General features: G+C 34.9%; 2 protein-coding genes across 2 annotated transcripts in view; both read right to left on the minus strand.

Moving 5' to 3' along the window:
• Positions 1 to 7992: 7992 nt before the first annotated feature.
• LOC108371797 (putative uncharacterized protein DDB_G0268590) lies at positions 7993 to 11090 on the minus strand. The gene has a single exon (XM_017627403.1). The coding sequence runs from the start codon at positions 10941 to 10943 to the stop codon at positions 9888 to 9890; it is 1056 nt and encodes a 351-aa protein (XP_017482892.1). The 5' UTR covers positions 10944 to 11090; the 3' UTR covers positions 7993 to 9887.
• A 2144-nt stretch (positions 11091 to 13234) lies between these two features.
• The window catches only part of LOC108371798 (fatty acid hydroxylase domain-containing protein 2-like), a 15576-nt gene continuing 10687 nt past the window's right edge, over positions 13235 to 18123 (minus strand). The window contains exons 3-5 of the mRNA XM_017627404.1: positions 15860 to 16035; positions 13741 to 14195; positions 13235 to 13658 (exon numbers count right to left, since the gene is read on the minus strand). Of these exons, the coding sequence (XP_017482893.1) occupies positions 13508 to 13658; positions 13741 to 14195; positions 15860 to 16035 (782 nt within the window). The 3' untranslated portion in view covers positions 13235 to 13507. The remainder of the gene's footprint in view (positions 13659 to 13740; positions 14196 to 15859; positions 16036 to 18123) is intronic.

Below are 18123 nucleotides of genomic sequence, written 5' to 3' on the forward strand. Positions count from 1 at the left end.
ATCGCTCACTTGAAAAAAAGTCCGTATTTCACGAGTTTGCTTGGCCATTGCACGAAAATTAAAAACGAATTTTCTATATGAGTACATGAACAACTATTGAGTTTATTGCTTCGTTTGTCGGCGAATCTACGTGATTTAATGGCGCATGAAAATGCCTAACGAGCTAGTGATTTTAGCAAGCATATGAATGCATTTTCAAAAATTGCCGGAAATCATTTACATAAATTTGAAAATATTATTTGCACTAGCAAAACACGAAGGGAGGGAGTAAGAGCGGTTCCGAATCAAAAGAGATACACGGTATTCAAGTACATACATACGTATTGAGATATCGTAACGAAACTTAGGACCTAAGCTGTTCTTGGTCAATGGTTGGTTGGTGGTGAAAATAGGCAAAACTAAACTGATACCCAGAAGAATGACTACATCGAAATTGCCTTGCAAAAATTCATTTAAATTCGGGGGTGTATGTACATTAGACTGCATCACTAAAAAAAGTTGCGGTTTTTCCGCCGGGATTAAAAAATCTATTATATTTTAAGACGTCCACCAAAATATTTCGGAAAAATATTAAGATTTGAGCGAGCTGGACCGATTTGAAAATACCTCCAAAAATGGAGTTTTATATGAATAAAAATAGTTTCTTAAAGAACTTTTTGAAAAAAGTCCCCTCAGATGATAAAACAAATTAGGCTTAAAAATTCTGCATAAAAATAATGTCTAATGTACATATATGTATGTTCATATGTAGGATTCATTTCGGACTTACATAAATATTCCACGCGCTCCGCATAGGTTTTCGGGGATACATTCAAATAGACAACTACATAAATAACATTTCTGGGCCCGCTTTATTAACCTTTTGTGTTTACATAATAATGAAGTTTCCCAAAGAAAAACTCATAAATAACGCAAGTAGATAGTTAAAAAACTAATAAATATTCTGCATAGCAATTATGTTCAACATTTTGTTCATATTTCTATCCATACTATGTACCTGCATACATACATACATATGAATGCCTGTGGGCAAGTTAAATAATTTTCTCCGTACAATGCACTTTGCGGGCGATTCAAGTGTTTATTTATCTCTGAAACACTATTTGTCGGTAAAATTGCGAAAGCTGATTGCTGTTTATTTAAAAAATGCGCACATTTACACATACATGTGTGAATATGAGTATGTGTGAATATTTCTTCCGATCTTTCCTGATTGTTTAAAGAAGCAGTCTCTCGTCAAATGGTCAAAGCCACGTAGTCTTAATAAAGAAAATGAACTATTTCATGAAAGCATTTAATTGCCAAACAATGCGAACGTTAAACATAAAGAGCCAAGAATCACATTCCACGATGTTCCAAGACTTGTTAAGTTCAATCGAAGAAATTCAGTACAGCTATACAAAGGCTGCTAGCTATTACATTACGAGCAAACTAAATAGGGATTACGCAGATTACGTACGGCCCGGATTTCTATACAGTTTTGTGTTAAGATGGCATCGATTTTTTAGTGCATATTCTTAAATATTTTCCGTTCAATGCATATATAGGCATATTTTGTCAAAAAAGCATATTTAATTGTATTTTTTATTACACGCCGTTTGTCTAGAACAGACGAATCACTCCACAATTGCAAGAGCATTTGATGATTTCGTCGAAAATTATTTTAATGTCACTGACGCAGCGCCACATATCGAGCGCCCTAACCGCAAAAAAAAAACGTAAGCGAAATTTTTTTCAAAATTTTGTTTTTGATGCAGAATTGCATCTAGATGATCTACGTGCATTTCTGCATCAAAAAGATGTGGTATAATCAGCAAAGGAAGGTATTTCAGCCAAAGTTGCTGCACGATACTTGTTAGTTATTAATTAATTATATATGATTAAATATATATTTTTAATTTATTGTAAATATTTTTTTTACTTTAACTACTTTTTTTTTAATACATACATATTTTAAAATTTTAGATATATATTTAATTGCTCTCGAGTTTTTCGTGGCACTAAAAATTACAATATATCCTTGTGTTAATTATAAACTTGTAATAAAGTATGAAAAGTAAATAAAAAAAAATTAAAAATGCTAAACAAATGCGAGAAGTCTTTTTGCACATTTTTTGTTTTTAGTGCATATTTTTGACTTTTTAGTGCACATTGCGCATAATTTCGTTTTTTTAGCGCATAAAAATCCGGGCCCTACATATAAGCAACACCTTTCTAGTTATGCGTTTTAGGCAGCATCTCTATTTTATCAAAAATGTAGGTAGGCTTTATATGTACATATGTGTGTATGTAGGTATGTACATATTAATTTAGAACTATATACATAGCATCTTACTTTGTTTACTTTAAATTATTTTAATTTTATTTTAAGTTTCTGTTAATGTAAACAATTTTTTATTTCATTTACGTGTACGAGTATGTACACTGGCGTTCAGAACTGAGTGAGTAAATTTTTATTTAAATATGTATTCACGATGTTTTTTAACATAACATTTTTGGTTAATTTTTTTATCAAAAATTCAACTTCCTATTGAGCTTATCACTAATTTAACCATAAAAATTGTACCAAGAATTTCCCTGACTGACAAGTGTAGGAGGGTTAATAAGTTTCTAACGACTCGTATAAGGTGGAGGATTATATTGAGAACCGAACTGTATTCCCGAATCGGTCTAACTAATTTTGTAAACAGCCTTTTAGTGTTACTAAATTCTTTTGACCATCGTTACAGAAATGCAAGTAAGCCGTCAGCAAGAAAAAAATATAACAAATCAAAGCGCTTTTTAGCGGCTTCAAATATGCATTTATTTTACTAAAATGAGCCATACCCAAAACAATTTTTTATCCAGATTAAACAGGTTGAATTTGCCCAGTCGAATGGTCATTTCACTGGAGCGTCGTTAAAGAAATTATCACGCGGGAGAAGTTGCATGCGCAAGTAATAGCTTTTCTCCATACAATGCTACAGGAGCCCCATTCGTGGGTTATTTTATGGCTGGGGAACATTTTCAAAGCATGTACAATGCTCAACTATGTTCCGTCTACTTGACAAAGTGTTAAAGTAGTTTTCATTCCCAAGGTAGGCAAGAGGGGGCATACGGTGCCTAAGGATTTCAGACCCACCAGTCTCTCGTCCTTTACACTGAAAACTTTCGAGCGACTACTGGACATGCACACTCGTTCAAAATTAGGCAACGGAGAATTGTCTACTGCATAGTATGCTTACCTAAAAGGGCTAAAAGACTCAGCAGGGAAGGGGTCCAAGCTGTCGCGTATGCAGATGATGTAGTGATTATGGTATCCGGATTTTGCATAAATGCGATAAGCGAAATGCTTCAAAGAGCACTAGGGGAATTGGGTTATTGAGCAAATAGCTGCGGGCTCAACATTAATCCCTCGAAGACCGAATTACTATTATTCACTACACGGAAAAAGATTCCTAATTTTAACCTACCATCCTTAAATGGGCATACTCTTTCTCTTTCCCCTTACGCTAAGTATTTGGGAGTCATTCTTACATCGAAATTAAGCTGGAAAATGAACACAGAGCAACGAGTAAAAAAGGCTTATGGTGCTCTGTATTCCTGCAAGTAAAACGCTGGGTAATCAATGGGGCCTACGACCCGATATTATGCTATGGATATGCAAGGCAATGTGATTCGCACAATTATTGCGTACGGTTCGCTGGTTTGGTGGAAAGCCGTAGAGATAAAGTACATACGCACAATTTTAGGCAGGGTACAAAGGTCAGCCTACATTGCGATAACCGGGGCGATCAGATCATGTCCAACGGAACCATTGAATGTCATCTGTCATCTGCCACCGATTGATCTCTTTTTTTAAGGAAATTGCTTCACAGAGTGCCCTGAGGTTGCGGAAACTTAGACTATGGAAAGAAGGTACGTACGCGCGTGGGCAAATCCTGTACTCTTTCAACAACCCAATCATTCGCGAAAAATCTGACTACATTTGTCCTTCGCTTCTTTTCAAGAAAAACTTCCGTACGATTTTTCCATCAAGAAAGCAGTGAAAGGATCCTATTTTTACTGAACGCTTCGAAGTATCCATCTTTGCGGATGGCTAAAGATGGATTGTGGCGTAGGGGCGGGAATATTTTCGACCGACCTTCAAATCCTAGAGTCTATTCGATTACCAAATTCGGCCAGTGTTTTTCAGGCAGAAGTCTTTGCTATAAAAGAGGCGTGCAAAATAACTTTAGCCTCGAAGCTAGCGAGAAGTTCGCCAACATTGCTACTTTCTCTGATAGTCAGGCAGCGATCAAGGTACTTGGCTATGTAAGCATTACCTCCAGCATAATAAAACGATATGGATTTAGCTGACAGGCATGTCGTAACACTGATATGGGTGCCGGTGCACAGCAGAATTCATGGCAACGAGATGGCTGACGAGCTGGCCATGAATGGGTCTGCTCTGGATATCTCAAAGCCAGAGATTTCTGTGCCTCTGCGCTATATCAAGAGCCGCATCTCTCAGCACGGCAAAAGGTGGCTAACAATGGGTGGAATGACCTATAATCCTGTAGGGTGATCTGCAGGAATCTGTGGCCCACCTTCTGTCCAAAACGCACTGCTTTTCTTATCGAACTAAACAGGAGGGATCTATCTCGACTAAATGCCGTTTACACAGGGCACTGGGCCGTGGGAATCCATGCTGCAAGACTAGGACTGGAACACAACACTTTTTGTCGTAGCTGTAATTCACCAGATGCAGAAGAAATGATGGAGCATCTGCTCTGCATTTTAATGGCTCAACTTCTTTTGCACCGGAGCGTTCTGTGAAAAATTTCCAGCAGTAAAAAGTTACGAATTGGCGCAGCAGAAATGTAAAATTTTCTCACTATAGTAAAAAGTTTTTTTTTGTCACCATAGAACTCTTCCACTGATTGGCACAGGACCAAATTACAAAAATGCGATTTTTTTTTTTTTTGATTCACCATATCGAGCCCTAACCGCCAAACAGACGTAGGCGACATTTTCAAAATTTTATTTTGGATGCAGAAATACATCTGGATGCTCTAGGAAGATTCTTGCATCAAAAAGAAAAAAATTTGGAAAAAATGTCGATAACGTCTTTTTGGCGGTACCTACACATACATAGGTAGAACATACATACATACATGTTTTCAATCCCTGGTAGACGCGCGATCCTTGCACGGTTGGCAATCGTACATCCGTTGTTGGATATACGATGGCATGCGAAGAGACGGGATTCGCACGTGTGCGATGTTGCGTAGGCGCAGTATTCATTTTGTTTAAGTTATGCAATTTTTTAGCTTTGAAACACACACAATTTATAAAAATTCAAAGTATGCGATCGCGTTTTTTTTTCAAAAATTTAGTTTAATATAAAAGGCTGAACGCGTCTGGTAGATAGAAGCTCTAAACGTTAGGAGCTAGAAAAGGCAACTAAACTGAGTCAAACAAAAATTGGAAAGCGCGAAGAAATTTCAAAATTATACTCTGCTTTTTTGCATACATACAATGCACATATATAAGTATACATTCATACAATATACAGTAATTGTATTGAACGACTAGACATGTTTTTTTCTTTTTTTCTGGGTTTATTTCCCAATTGATGTACCTACATAGTGGTGCCTCACGCTGGAAAATGTTTTCCAGCAAATTTCGGCTACACGCTTTTGTTTATAATTTTTTACAAACAAAATAACCACCAACTAGTTGGTGCGATTTTTCTGCTGTTTTAATAAATTTCTAATGTAAACTTTTAATCCTAAATACATACGTACATATGTATGTATCTACAAGTATATTCATGTATTTTTAGATGTTCGTTTTTGTCGAACATGCACATATGTATGTAGGTGTGTATGTTTTCATTACGATTTAGTACATGGATATCTCGATTTTCTATTGAGCTGTTAATGCACTGCCTCACCAATCCACTCGAGCGGCTTATTTTGCCACTGTAATGCCTATGGTTGGTTATTCAGGCTATCAGTAGACGTGTTATTTGGCCAACATTGGAGTAATTTTTTGATGGAGTGGCGCAGTGTGTTGGGAAATGTTTTGGTTCGAAGGTGTAAATACATAAACACATGCCACATTTGACAAGCAGAAAACAACAGAGTTAAGAAAACAAGCGCCAGACCACCCTGCGGTCTTCACCCTGAGGCAAAGTAGCAACCTTTGCTGTCGATCATTTCGCTTTCACTGCATACGAGTATGCAGTTTAATGATTGCATCTTTAGAATGATGTATGTATGTATGTATGTATTTGTATGTGTATTGGCAATGTCTTTAAGAGGAGTGATAACACTGGATCACAAATTCGTATTTTTTGTTCACCGTATGCCCCTATATAATTCCTACAGTTGCGAAAATATAAATAGGAAACATACATTTTAGCAGTATTCGGCTATTTCCCTTTTGTTTATTTAACGGTTATTTTTTATTTTTTTTTGTATGAAAGTGTAGCTCGTTATCTAACAAACACCATCTAAGTAAAAATTTCATACTTCGTACAAAAATTAGCAAAAATTCGACAAAGTTTCATACAAATTTTTATTAGATTTTAATTAGATTTCTAAGAAATATTCTGAGTATTCAGTAGCCCATTCAATTTTATTATAACGAGGTATAATTTTTAGTAGCTAGGACTTAACGTTGATTTTTGGATTTTTTTTTGTGGTAGGTGTTGCTGAAAAAAAAATGCCGAACATACTTTTTATGGAAGAAACTGCGTGAGCAAAAAATTACTAAAAATCAATGTTAAGTCCTAGCGTTTTCAAACTTGCACTTTACTATACCTAATTAATTCAGCACGCTACAAAACTGCATACATTCTAAAAATCCTGATCAAAAAGTTTTGAATTTGGATGAAATTTTTTATAAATGTTCTATAAAGTTTGAAATTTTTATTTACATGGTTTTTTAGTTTGCTATATTTACATAAATAATAAACATTTTTTAAACAAAGAAAAATAGCCAAAACTTGTGAAAATACATATCTCTTCCGAAAATCGAGTTAATTTTTTTATATGGAAGCTTTCCGTTAATAGATTGAATATTTTAAATTAAAATTATTGAAAACAAATAAATAAACGTAAGTAGCAAACAACACAATTTTGAACATTGGTGCTATCATTGACCATAGCTATGTAAGGTATCGGTCATATCATTAGCACCCCAATTTCAAAGTGACACTGTTTGCAACTTATGTTTATTTATTTTTAAGAATTTTCAATTAAGCTATAGTTCATTTTCTAACAAAACCAAGTTTAAAACTTTGTAGAAAACTAAAAAAATTAAAAAAAAAAATTCGTCAAAATATCAAACTTTTTTCTCAGAAGTGTTAGAATTTATTTGAATATACAGTTTTATTGACCATTAAAATTTTTTGCCGAAGGTGTTGCGGTCTNGTGGAAAACAGTATCATTTTGAAAGTGGGATGCTAAGGATATGACCGATACTCTATGTCATCCCCATTTTCCAAAAATCTATAGTAATCTTATTATTTGTTAAGATATTGTTTTAAGTATTAACTTGAAGTAAATAAGCGTTTTCGTTATTGAGATATCTGAGTTTCGGTGCAACATCCATTTTCCAAAAATTTATGATAGCCTCATTAATTGCAAAAAATTATTGAAAATATAAATTATGAGTGAAATCACTTCTGAAGATACTAATTTATCGCTGTTTTCGTATACATATACATATCGATGGCAGCGACGCCTTACTTCAAAATTTGATTGCAGAACGCCCTATTTCAGAATTTTATTGGAAAACACCCTGTTGTTGTTGTAGCAGCATACAAATTCCCCAAAGACTTTTTGGGGAGTGTTGCTGGAGTAACAGACCTTGGCCAGATATAAATCTGGGTCGTTCCGGTTACGTAGACCCGACTGTCGTGGGAACCCTGTCTCAGAATTTGGTTGAAGAATGCCCTATGCGAACAAAGTCATAAAACCTTTGTGCACAAGTGCGCTCAGGTATACAAAATAAAATCTTAAGTTTAAAATATTTAAAATAGGGATTTAATTTTTATTTTTGTTTTATTCAGCCGGTATTTTTAAAGTACATGAATATACTACGTATGTAAGTCTTAATAATTTTTAATACACATATTTTTACGTTTTTATTTATTTATACATGAGCCATATTATGTACATGCACGTGTATGTACATACACCTCATATATTCTTTGATTTCATGAGTAACTGAAATACATACATATCTTTGGTCATAGTAGTAGCTTAAGTCGGGAGGCTGGCTTTAGTACAATGTGATTGATGACAACGAGAATATTAATTTGCTAACAACAGAACTATTCCTATCATGTTTATTTGCCAAGAGCTCTTCAAAGGCACATTATACTAAAGCCAGCCTCCCGAATTCAGCTACTATTCCATATGACCACAGTTATATACATATACATATATGTTTGCTTTTATATTTTTAATGGACTTATCAAGGCAAATTCACCTTTGGACTTATGTTTTTCTTTCCTAAATGAAAAATCGCCAATTACTACATATTATAAGGCACTGTCAAATCTACAATTTCTCTAATAACGTACGAACATTCAGATGTAGCCATTGCAAATTAAACGTAACAAACTTTTGCGTGATGGTGTTCGATTTTTATTATTATTTTATTTTTTTTTTACTGTAAGTTAAATTCATGCTTAACTCAGAGTGTAATCCATTGAGTTTTAATGTTATTTCAAAATTATGTATATGGATAAAAAACATCGATAAATTGGTTAAACAAAATCTAAAAAAATATTATAATCGAACACTTTTGTGCCTAAAAACGCATTTTTTGTTACATTTAATTTGTAATGGTCATATGTACATACACAGAAGTATATGTATGCCATTGCTTTAATATTACTTGAATAAATACATACATATATAGGTATGTATGTATCAAAATTTAGTTTCTAAAATTATTGTCGCATAAATAGAAATGATTACAATATTATTTTGATTCCGAAAAACAATGAAATTGGGAGTATATGGAAGCCTAATTTAAAGTCTAAATTTTCAAATAATGTGGATCATTTGGAAAAATAGGTATATATCTAGCTTATCTAACGTTCAAAGTATATATTAGCCGTCATCGATTCGGCAAGAGTTAGCTAGTAGCGAAACGAACGAACTCAATGCGGTACAACCAAACTCGCTAGCTAACTTTGTTGTTGCTTTCAGATGCAAAATTTTTCGCTTAGCGACCGGAACTCAAACATAGCGGACAGAGAAGTGGCGAATCGATAACGGTTGTTCATAATTTGCATAAATGCTTCTTTCAATTGAATTACATGGAAATGCCCTTTAAGTTTTCAAGCTTAAAAAAAAAATGTTTTTTTTTTATAATAATTGCAAGGTTTGAGTACTACACGTACATACATAAATAAAATGATTACATGAGAGTTTGCTTTGCAAAATATCCTAAGAACTTATGATTTGTATTACTATGTATATCATTGATTTTCGTAATAAAATTCAATATCCGCAATTACGAGTATGTACCATAATTCTATAGAAAAGATCTTACGAACAAAATTTGGCCATATACAAATTTTGAAATCTAGATATAACATGCTCTTAAGTGTGACATTTTTCTTTTTCACATTTAAATTAAATGCATTCATTAAGTGTAAGACTTAAAGCAATTTAAAATTTTTTCTGAAATATATAGTACACGTATCAATATGTTTAAAGTACATTGAAAATTCGTATAAACTTATAGTGAATCTCACTCTTAAAAATACTACAACTTCTTTAAATTGTTATAATTGTGCGCTACTGCATTAATTGCTGAGCAACGTCTACAGCGTTTTCAACTTCTGCCCCCGCATCATACTTCTGCACCGCATCATTGGTACATTCTTCGGTAATCAGTTGTCAATCGTTGTACATGCCATCGACCAAGAAATCCATTCGGCGATAATGTCGCGTTGACCAACAATCGCGGAAGCGACGATAAGTGGTAATTACCACTCCTATTGCCAAAGGTATTGTGAAGAGGACTGTCATAATAGGTACAATAATATCGCGGCTGCTTTGATAATTGAATCCGTTGTTTAATTCTTTTGATGGCTGCGCATCTGGTAGTACGACAGGCTCGCTTAATTCTGGCAATTTAGAGCTAGATGATTCTGGCTTTTTATTGTTAACGAATGGTTCTCCTGGCAAATGTGGAAAATCGCCTAATCCAAATGTTATGCTTGGTTTTTTGGGTTTCGGCGTGGTAGTGGTTGTTGTTGTTGGTTTTGTTTTGGTCGTTGTTGGCATTATTTTGGTCGTAGTTGTAGTGTTTGTGATTGTGCTTTTTGTAGATCTTACTTCGAGGGTATCATTACCAGTTTGCGCAACAACATCATTTTTGGCAGCTGCGGGTGCAAGTGTAGTTGTTATAGTTTTGTTTACTACGCTTGTTGGATTCAAAGATTTTGTGGAATTTATGTAAATGCCTTCATTGGTATGGTTTTGATTACCTGTAGTAATGTTGTCACTTTTAGTGGCATTATACTTAATTGAATTTGATCTATTAGATTGAAGGGTATTCATATCTACAACTATACTTGGTGCGATCTCAACTAAATTTGGACCGGTTCTATTGGAATTTATTGATAATGCCGGTGCAACAATATCTCCCTTTAAGGAGTCTTGCATTTCTGTCGGTTTTGGTACATTTTCCGTGTTTGTTATTTTGCGACTCTGCACTTTATCACCAGTTTCTTTGCCTGTAGTTCCATTTATCACATCCTGAAGTAACCTCTTGCCGACATTAGGCGTATTTGTAATTTGATACTTTATTATGGGAATATTAGAGCCATTATTTGGCAATGATGACGTTATACTTGCAACACTTTCGCCAGCAACCAAATTTGGATATTGCTGATGCAGCAACAATTGCAGATAACATGCGAAAAATAGCGAAATCACTTTTAATGCCATAACAGGGATCTTATCACTTTGAGCTGCATTCACGAAAGATAATGTATAAAACAAAAATAATCGCAGAAATTGATGAACAGTCGCCTCTTTAACCAGATTCTCAAAATTTTTCTTTATTTTCGTTTGTAAAAGAAATTTATCAAAACCAATGGGTATGTTTCGCAACCAGCTGATTAAGGTTAGTGATGTCGGAAAAACATCGATACATCGAAAAATTTCCACTCGATGTTTAAATAGTCTATGTATCGATGCAACCATGATTCAATAATACAAGGTTAGATAATTATTGACAGCTGCGGTTTGACACTCCCTTACAAAAGGTTGCATTTACGATGGACAGAGGAAGGGCAAGAATGCAATCCCTTGTTGCGAAAATGGTAGTAGAAAAGTACGCAAAGTAGGGAATTAGTAGTGAAATTCCTTTTGTATATTCTAATGTATTTGCAGGAAATATGGCATTTTAAACGAAATGTTGAACGTAATATTGATATATCTACGTGTATTACGTAATTTATATGCTATTTAGCCGTATAAAAACTGCAAAATGACTCAAAATTAAAATAAGACTACTATGAATTGATGTAAACATCCAATGCTTATGTTTTCATCAGTTAAATATGCTTCATATGCATATACAAATAAACATATTGCACAAAAGCTTATACTTTTATTTCACACCAAAGCTACACTGTTTCCATGTAAATTTGCAAAGAAGCAACACGGTGCCACTGCTAAGGGAGCGGTGCGAGAGAGACAACTGTCAGTTTATCGAACCTTGTATTATTGAATCATGCGATGCAACGATTCATAGATGTGTTTTTCTTTTAATTGACATTTCTAGTATCGAAACGTCATTCCAGTTTTTCAATTGTACAAAAAGGGGGTATGCCTTTGACCCAAAAATTTTAATGGATCAAAAAAGTTCCATTAGAAACATAATTAGCTAAGTTGCAGTGATCTATTTAAAATTTTCTATAATTTTACTAATAACACATTTTCTTGTGAAATTTTATCTAAAAAATTCTATGCAAATCGATGCATCGAATAAACAAAAAAACATCGATGGACTTTTGCACTGACATCACTTATTCAGCTAGCAACAATATGCAGGGTTGATTTCGAAAAGTATGTATGAGCGCTCAAATTGGAGAGTTGTAATGTCTGCGATCCCGCACATATTGCGCATCCATATATTTTTGCTATGCACCATGCTATGCAGTAAGAAAAATTCTCTCCAATTCCCTCTCAATTAAAGAAATTTGGGTTTCCTAATGCCAACTACGGAAGCGATTCCTAAATAAACGCGTAAAATGTTTGGTTGACTTCGCTAGCATGAACTATTTAATTTTTCTCAAGATATACTAGGTTTTTTATGATACTTAAAGCGGCTTATGCCGGGGGGGTCTACTTATTAATAGTTTTTTAGATATTTACTGTTAAATTTTTTGCGCTTACACCTTACATATGCCCAAATAATTTTACATTGCCTTGACACCAGAAGGCGTGACCTATCCCTCTTCTTTGGCAACACAGAAAGAAGAATTCTCCTGATTAAGGGTGATGATTATGAAAGGAAAGGAGTTTAACAGTGCCGTATTAGGAAATGCCAAGTCTTTCTCTGTTAGCCTTAACATTGCAGGGGCGCCTTCGACTTATTTTTCCTGTGTTAACTTTGACGTTTTTGTCCATTCGTAACACAAGACCAAGCAGGCGGAGCCTCTGCATCTTAAAATGTCCATATCCTGGTAAGGGTCATATAGTTTATTATCCCATCTTCTTCGAGACTCGCCGTCGCAAATGTGTTCCGCAAATTCTCTGNAACGTCGATAACGATGTTTAACCGGGGATTAGTGTCAACCAGGCTTTGAGCAACCGGCCCCAAGCATTGCAAAAGTTTCCGATTGAATGAGCGTGGTTATCGTACCTAAAGTAGGGAACCATCAGAAGTTAGCCTCCAGATTTCATCCGGCTCCAGTTCCATTTTCACTATTTTGCCCGTCGGTATAGAAAGTTTTTACTGAATACCCCAAAATAGTGTCTGAAAAATTACCGACGTGCTTTCTGCCGAAAGGGACTTCAGGTAATACGTTCGACAAACTTCTGAACTACTCTCTGTGTCCAGAATGACGATCGTCGTGTCGCAATCTAAAAAACGCTGTGGACACTTTGCTCTCATTGCCTCCTTTTGGATCGATAAATCCGATAAAGGAGTAAGAGCCCCTTCTGAAGTTGAACTCATGCGTCTTTGGCCAGGTCTATAAGCTATAAGTTCCACTCGTTGACTGCAATTACGTACCATTTCATTAAAAGGTTTCACTCCTTTACAATTTCTGACCCAATAAGGTATATAAATGACTATTTCAGATTATTAATATTTATCTTATTGCCTTATTTAGCTACATTTATACATACATACATTCATATCACATAAATTTAAAAATTGCATCTTAAATCTATAAGTATTGCCAAATATTTATAATTTAGTGCGTACACATATATGCATACGTAATGCATTAAAACCAAGTTGAAAAATATATCCCACTTGAATTTTATAAATAATAATTTTATTTAGTTGATGAATCCGGGAAGGCCTCACGCGGTGGCACGAAACTCAACATCATAATATGTCGCGTGTACGACTTAGTTGCTCGGAATAAAATATCAGTGCCATGAAGACGATCCAAAACACCTAGCACGCCGAAGCAATTGTTGAATCTGAAAGATTATTTTTTTTTTTAAATTTATAATCAAATAGCTGTTACAAAATGGCTTTGCTATTTTATTAAGTAAATCTTACTTCAAATGGTGAAAGTCATGCGCCTCTGGACTGGGAAAGAAGGGCAAATGATAACCGGAATGCGCATTGAGTGTCGATAGGATAGCTAGAGCAAACCACATCCAAGCCGTGGCAACGTGTGTGTTCATTAGAAAAACGCCCAGAAATGGAGGCAGTAAATTGCTAAAGATATGCTCAATGGGATGACAATAGATTGCCGTAACCGCTATTGGTGCTGTCCATTCGTGATGTTGCTTATGTATAAATTTATAAATATGTTTATTATGCAACAGTCGATGGGAATAGTAGAAGCCTAACTCTTCCATTAGAATGCACACGGTCAGTTCTACACAAACCCAGTGGAATGTTGGCAATTCGCGTATCGAGTTGAGGCCACGCAATGTCATTAGTTTATAGCTGAGAAAAGCGAATGGAATACCAACAAATAGCTGATTGCTTATTACGCGCCACATAACCTGGGAGTGAAGAAAAAGAGACCATATTATTGTTAAGTATAATGCCACAGAGCAAAATAAGTTTTTTTTTTGAGCGATATTCGATATGCATAGCCTCTATATGTTTTTTTGTCTAGTAGGGAATTTACATGAGGCGAGTTTACAGGCAAATTTTAGTTGAATTCAGCAGTTGACTTGTGTAAATTGCTAAGGGTTTGGTCAAGCTTCTGCTCTAATTTCAGGAGTGCTTCTTAAAGTTATCAAACGAATAGGAGGACGTTCGGTTTAACACCGTCTCCGAACGGCAGATGGTTTTTTGTAAGAAGCTTTTTCCTGATAGAAATATGCTCTAACTTCTTCCGCGTACTCGTCAGTTTTTTTATTTTCCGAAATTCAACTATGCTTTGGGACTCTGTAAAGAGTGACGATGTGATGTCTAAAAGATTTTATGGCATTCCTTAATTTATATCAAGTTAGTGCCTGCGGACTTCAGGGTCTTGATCGCAGCCTGACATTTTTATAAGTAAGGCGAGTTTTGTGTGAATAAGGTCCATAATGCTTACAAACAGCAATCTGGAGGTCTGTATGTCAGATCCCATTTTTATGTCTATTTCAGATTAATCTGTGAATACTGAAATCTTGTCACTGCTGTGTTAGATTCCTGCGGTGTTAGATTCCCTGTCCTTTCTGTGAGATATTTCGAAGTTGTGGCTAAAGTCGATCTCGGACATCATTACATCTCCTACTGCACTATGAGGCCATATCACGTAGAAGAAAGAGGAGCATAGCCATATGTGGCCAAAAGAGGAGCATATACGCCCCCTATGCCCGAGATCTATTTTGAAATTTATTGTGTCTCTAGAGCTTTATGAGGTGTTGTGAAGAGCTCTGTATCCAGTAGACCTACTTGTCTATATAGGTATGAACGTATATAGACGCCTTAGTCTTCGTTGCGATCAATTTTTATGCTGTTTCAACAACAACGCCGCAAGCTTTAGCTATTTTTCGTAAAAATAGTTTAGAATTGTTGAAAATCTATATTTTTCGATAGGAAAATTAGGTTGCTTCCTTGCAATAATAATACCCAATTCTTTATTTTACCATTTTGTAATACTAACAATTTTTTATGGGTCTCTCCAATGTATTTTTTTTTGGGTTTTTGGAGACCAATAAAATATGTTTCATATTAAAAAATGGTTAAATAAACGACATATAACTGTTATTGAAAGTCTCCTTAAGAGAAACAGGACTTTCCGATCGAAAAATATTGATTTTAAGAATTCTATACCATTTTTACGAAAATGTATGTTTTTCCATATAAAATACATGGAAAGCTTCATGGCCTTTGAGGTAGTTCTAAACATATCTTTGTTTTAACAAAAAAATACGGATATTCTTTTTTTCCATAAAAAAACCTATGGGGTCAAAGCTTCACATTTTAAACTTTTTCCCCGCACATATTTTTGGACTACCTTAATGGGCATACGTATATAGCACAGGTATGTGCAACTTTCGTACGGTGTGTTAATTTCAGTATAAGCTCCTAGCCAAAATTTGAACTTCAAGTCGATACGGGTAATCGTTATCCTACAGTATTTCGTAAAAGTCTAAGCATATCGAAATTCGACAAAAAAATGTTCTGCAACACGCAAATATAGAATGTATTATAATAAAAGTTGAGTTACCTTCATTAAACGTTCGGTTTCGACCGGCTCATTAGTGCCCGGCTGAATTTTGTATTTGCGCAGGAATGCTGGACGGTTAGTCAAATCCATGAAAATATAAATGCCACCGACGAACCAATAGACAATCATTGTGAAAATGGTACTACCGATGACCCATAGCATCATGGGATCATCACCTGAAACACATAGAATATTAATTTCTTGATAAATATTCATCATACGTGTATATTAGGGTGGTCCAAAATAAGTGAAGTCAAAAAATATTTAGAGGTCGCTCAAAGCGCTCAAACTTTTCCATGTATTTTGTATGGAGAAAAAACAACTTTTCGTGGAAATGGTATGGAATTCTTGAAAATCAATATTTGTTTGGTTCTCTTCAGGAGACTTCCAATAACAATATCCAATTATTTATTTAACCATTTTTTAATAACGGAGATTTTATATTTATCCCCCATTTCATTTTCTGGCATTTTCTAAGAGTTTCGGCGGTCCTATAAAATAAGGCTACTAAGAAAGAATTGTTAAAAAAAAATAATTGGGTTTTATTATTGGGAATCTTTTGAAGAGAAACAGAGTCTGCCGATCGAAAAATATTGATTTTCAAGAATTCCATACCAGTTCCACGAAAAGTTCTTTTTTCCCATACAAAATAGATGGAAAGCTTTGAGCGCTTTGAGCGACCTCTAAATATTTTTTGATTTCAAAATAAAAAAATAGTGGTATACTTTTTTCGATATAGAATAATCCTAGGGGGTGAGAGCATAAAAATTCCGACTTTACCTTTTTTTACATGCATTTTCGGACCACCCTAGTGTATATACATATGCATGTATACTACATATCAGATCAGTTACATATATATTACTAAAAAATTACAAATACCTATTATATCTAGTCATTAAAATTTTATTTTTTTTTTTAACTGATATCGGCCCTTTGACTTTGAAAGTCACAAACAAAAGTCATCGCTCCAGAGGAGCTCTTTAAAATTTTCTATTTCTTTTTTATCGACAAGCAGCGCAGACTAAAAACTTTCTCTGGTCGTCACTGTTCTATAGTGACCATCTCTAATATAAAATCTATAGGAAGCTCAAAAAAGCTCTGCGCGCGGACATCACTGTCGCAGAAATTTTTGAATCTTCTGCAAGAGCGCTTCACTTAAGAACCAAAAGTTCCAATAGCGCATGAATGAGCTTATCTCGACGCTGTGCTAAGAAGTCTGAGTTCCTAGTATTTACCTGAAAATCGGCCCACCAACATAACCGGCTACCCAACACAACGAACCTTGACCCTCTCTCCCTCGGCACAGCAGCCAAAGTACTTTGACAATTCCTTAATAATATCAAAATTTCCTAAGTTCATGAGCACTCAGAATGTTAAAATACCTAACACAACACTTAATTCTCATAGCATCTACATTAGGCCAGGCCGGTGTGAAAGCTTTCTTCGGAAAGATTGTGCGGCCATAAAAATGTCAGCCTAGTGCAATCGCTTTATTGTTGAACAGGCATCTTTTCAGCATTTCTTATCGCTTGACAAACATATTGACATATTTCTTTTTCCCTGATCCTAAAGGCTCTCAAGATTACCTTTTCAACAAAATATCATATCTGAAAATCGGGTCAAAAATGAAACACTTTTGACTATTGGGTTCCAGACAGTATGGGCGTTGAAAGAAATGAAATATTGGGTGAGATTGTCAAAATCGTTGTTTTCTTGAAAAATGAACATACAAACAATAAAAACTCTTTAAAAAGATACCGAAAGAGATCGATAAGAATGTTCCACAGATCTGCTTAAGATTCGATCTACTTCTGGCACGGGTAGCCAGCGAGATTAACCTAACTCATCTCTTGTTAACCTATCCCTTCAAACGTAGGGGGACATTGCCAAATTTTTCTTTTGTATGGGGCTACACCCGGCCTAATGAACTTACAGTCTGTACTATGTAATACACACAGTGTACTACTATCATCGCTTGTTATATAAGCTTGCATTTTATTTATAAATACATATTTTACACATCTTAATTGAATCCGACAAGTGATGTACTATTTCGCAGACAAATAATAATAAAAAAATAACAACAAATAGTATTTACAGACGAGAATTTGTAATGTGAAAATAAGCAAATTAGTAGTGGGAAGGCGGTTAACGGGGCTCGCTGTAAATTTAATGAATAAACCAACGCGATTTGCCTCTTTCAATCTCAAATGTACAAACACTTGTTGACTGTGCAAAGTCAATGAATTGCGGTAGAAATT

Source organism: Rhagoletis zephyria, unplaced genomic scaffold (assembly GCF_001687245.7).
Source record: "Rhagoletis zephyria isolate East Lansing unplaced genomic scaffold, Rhagoletis_zephyria_1.1 Rzeph_scaffold_05226, whole genome shotgun sequence".
Taxonomy (NCBI): Eukaryota; Metazoa; Arthropoda; class Insecta; order Diptera; family Tephritidae; genus Rhagoletis; species Rhagoletis zephyria.

What these genes read in the sequence shown, in the direction of transcription:
- LOC108371797 (XM_017627403.1), bottom strand. Translation starts at nt 10,943, where the DNA reads ATGGCATTAAAAGTGATTTCGCTATTTTTCGCATGTTATCTGCAATTG.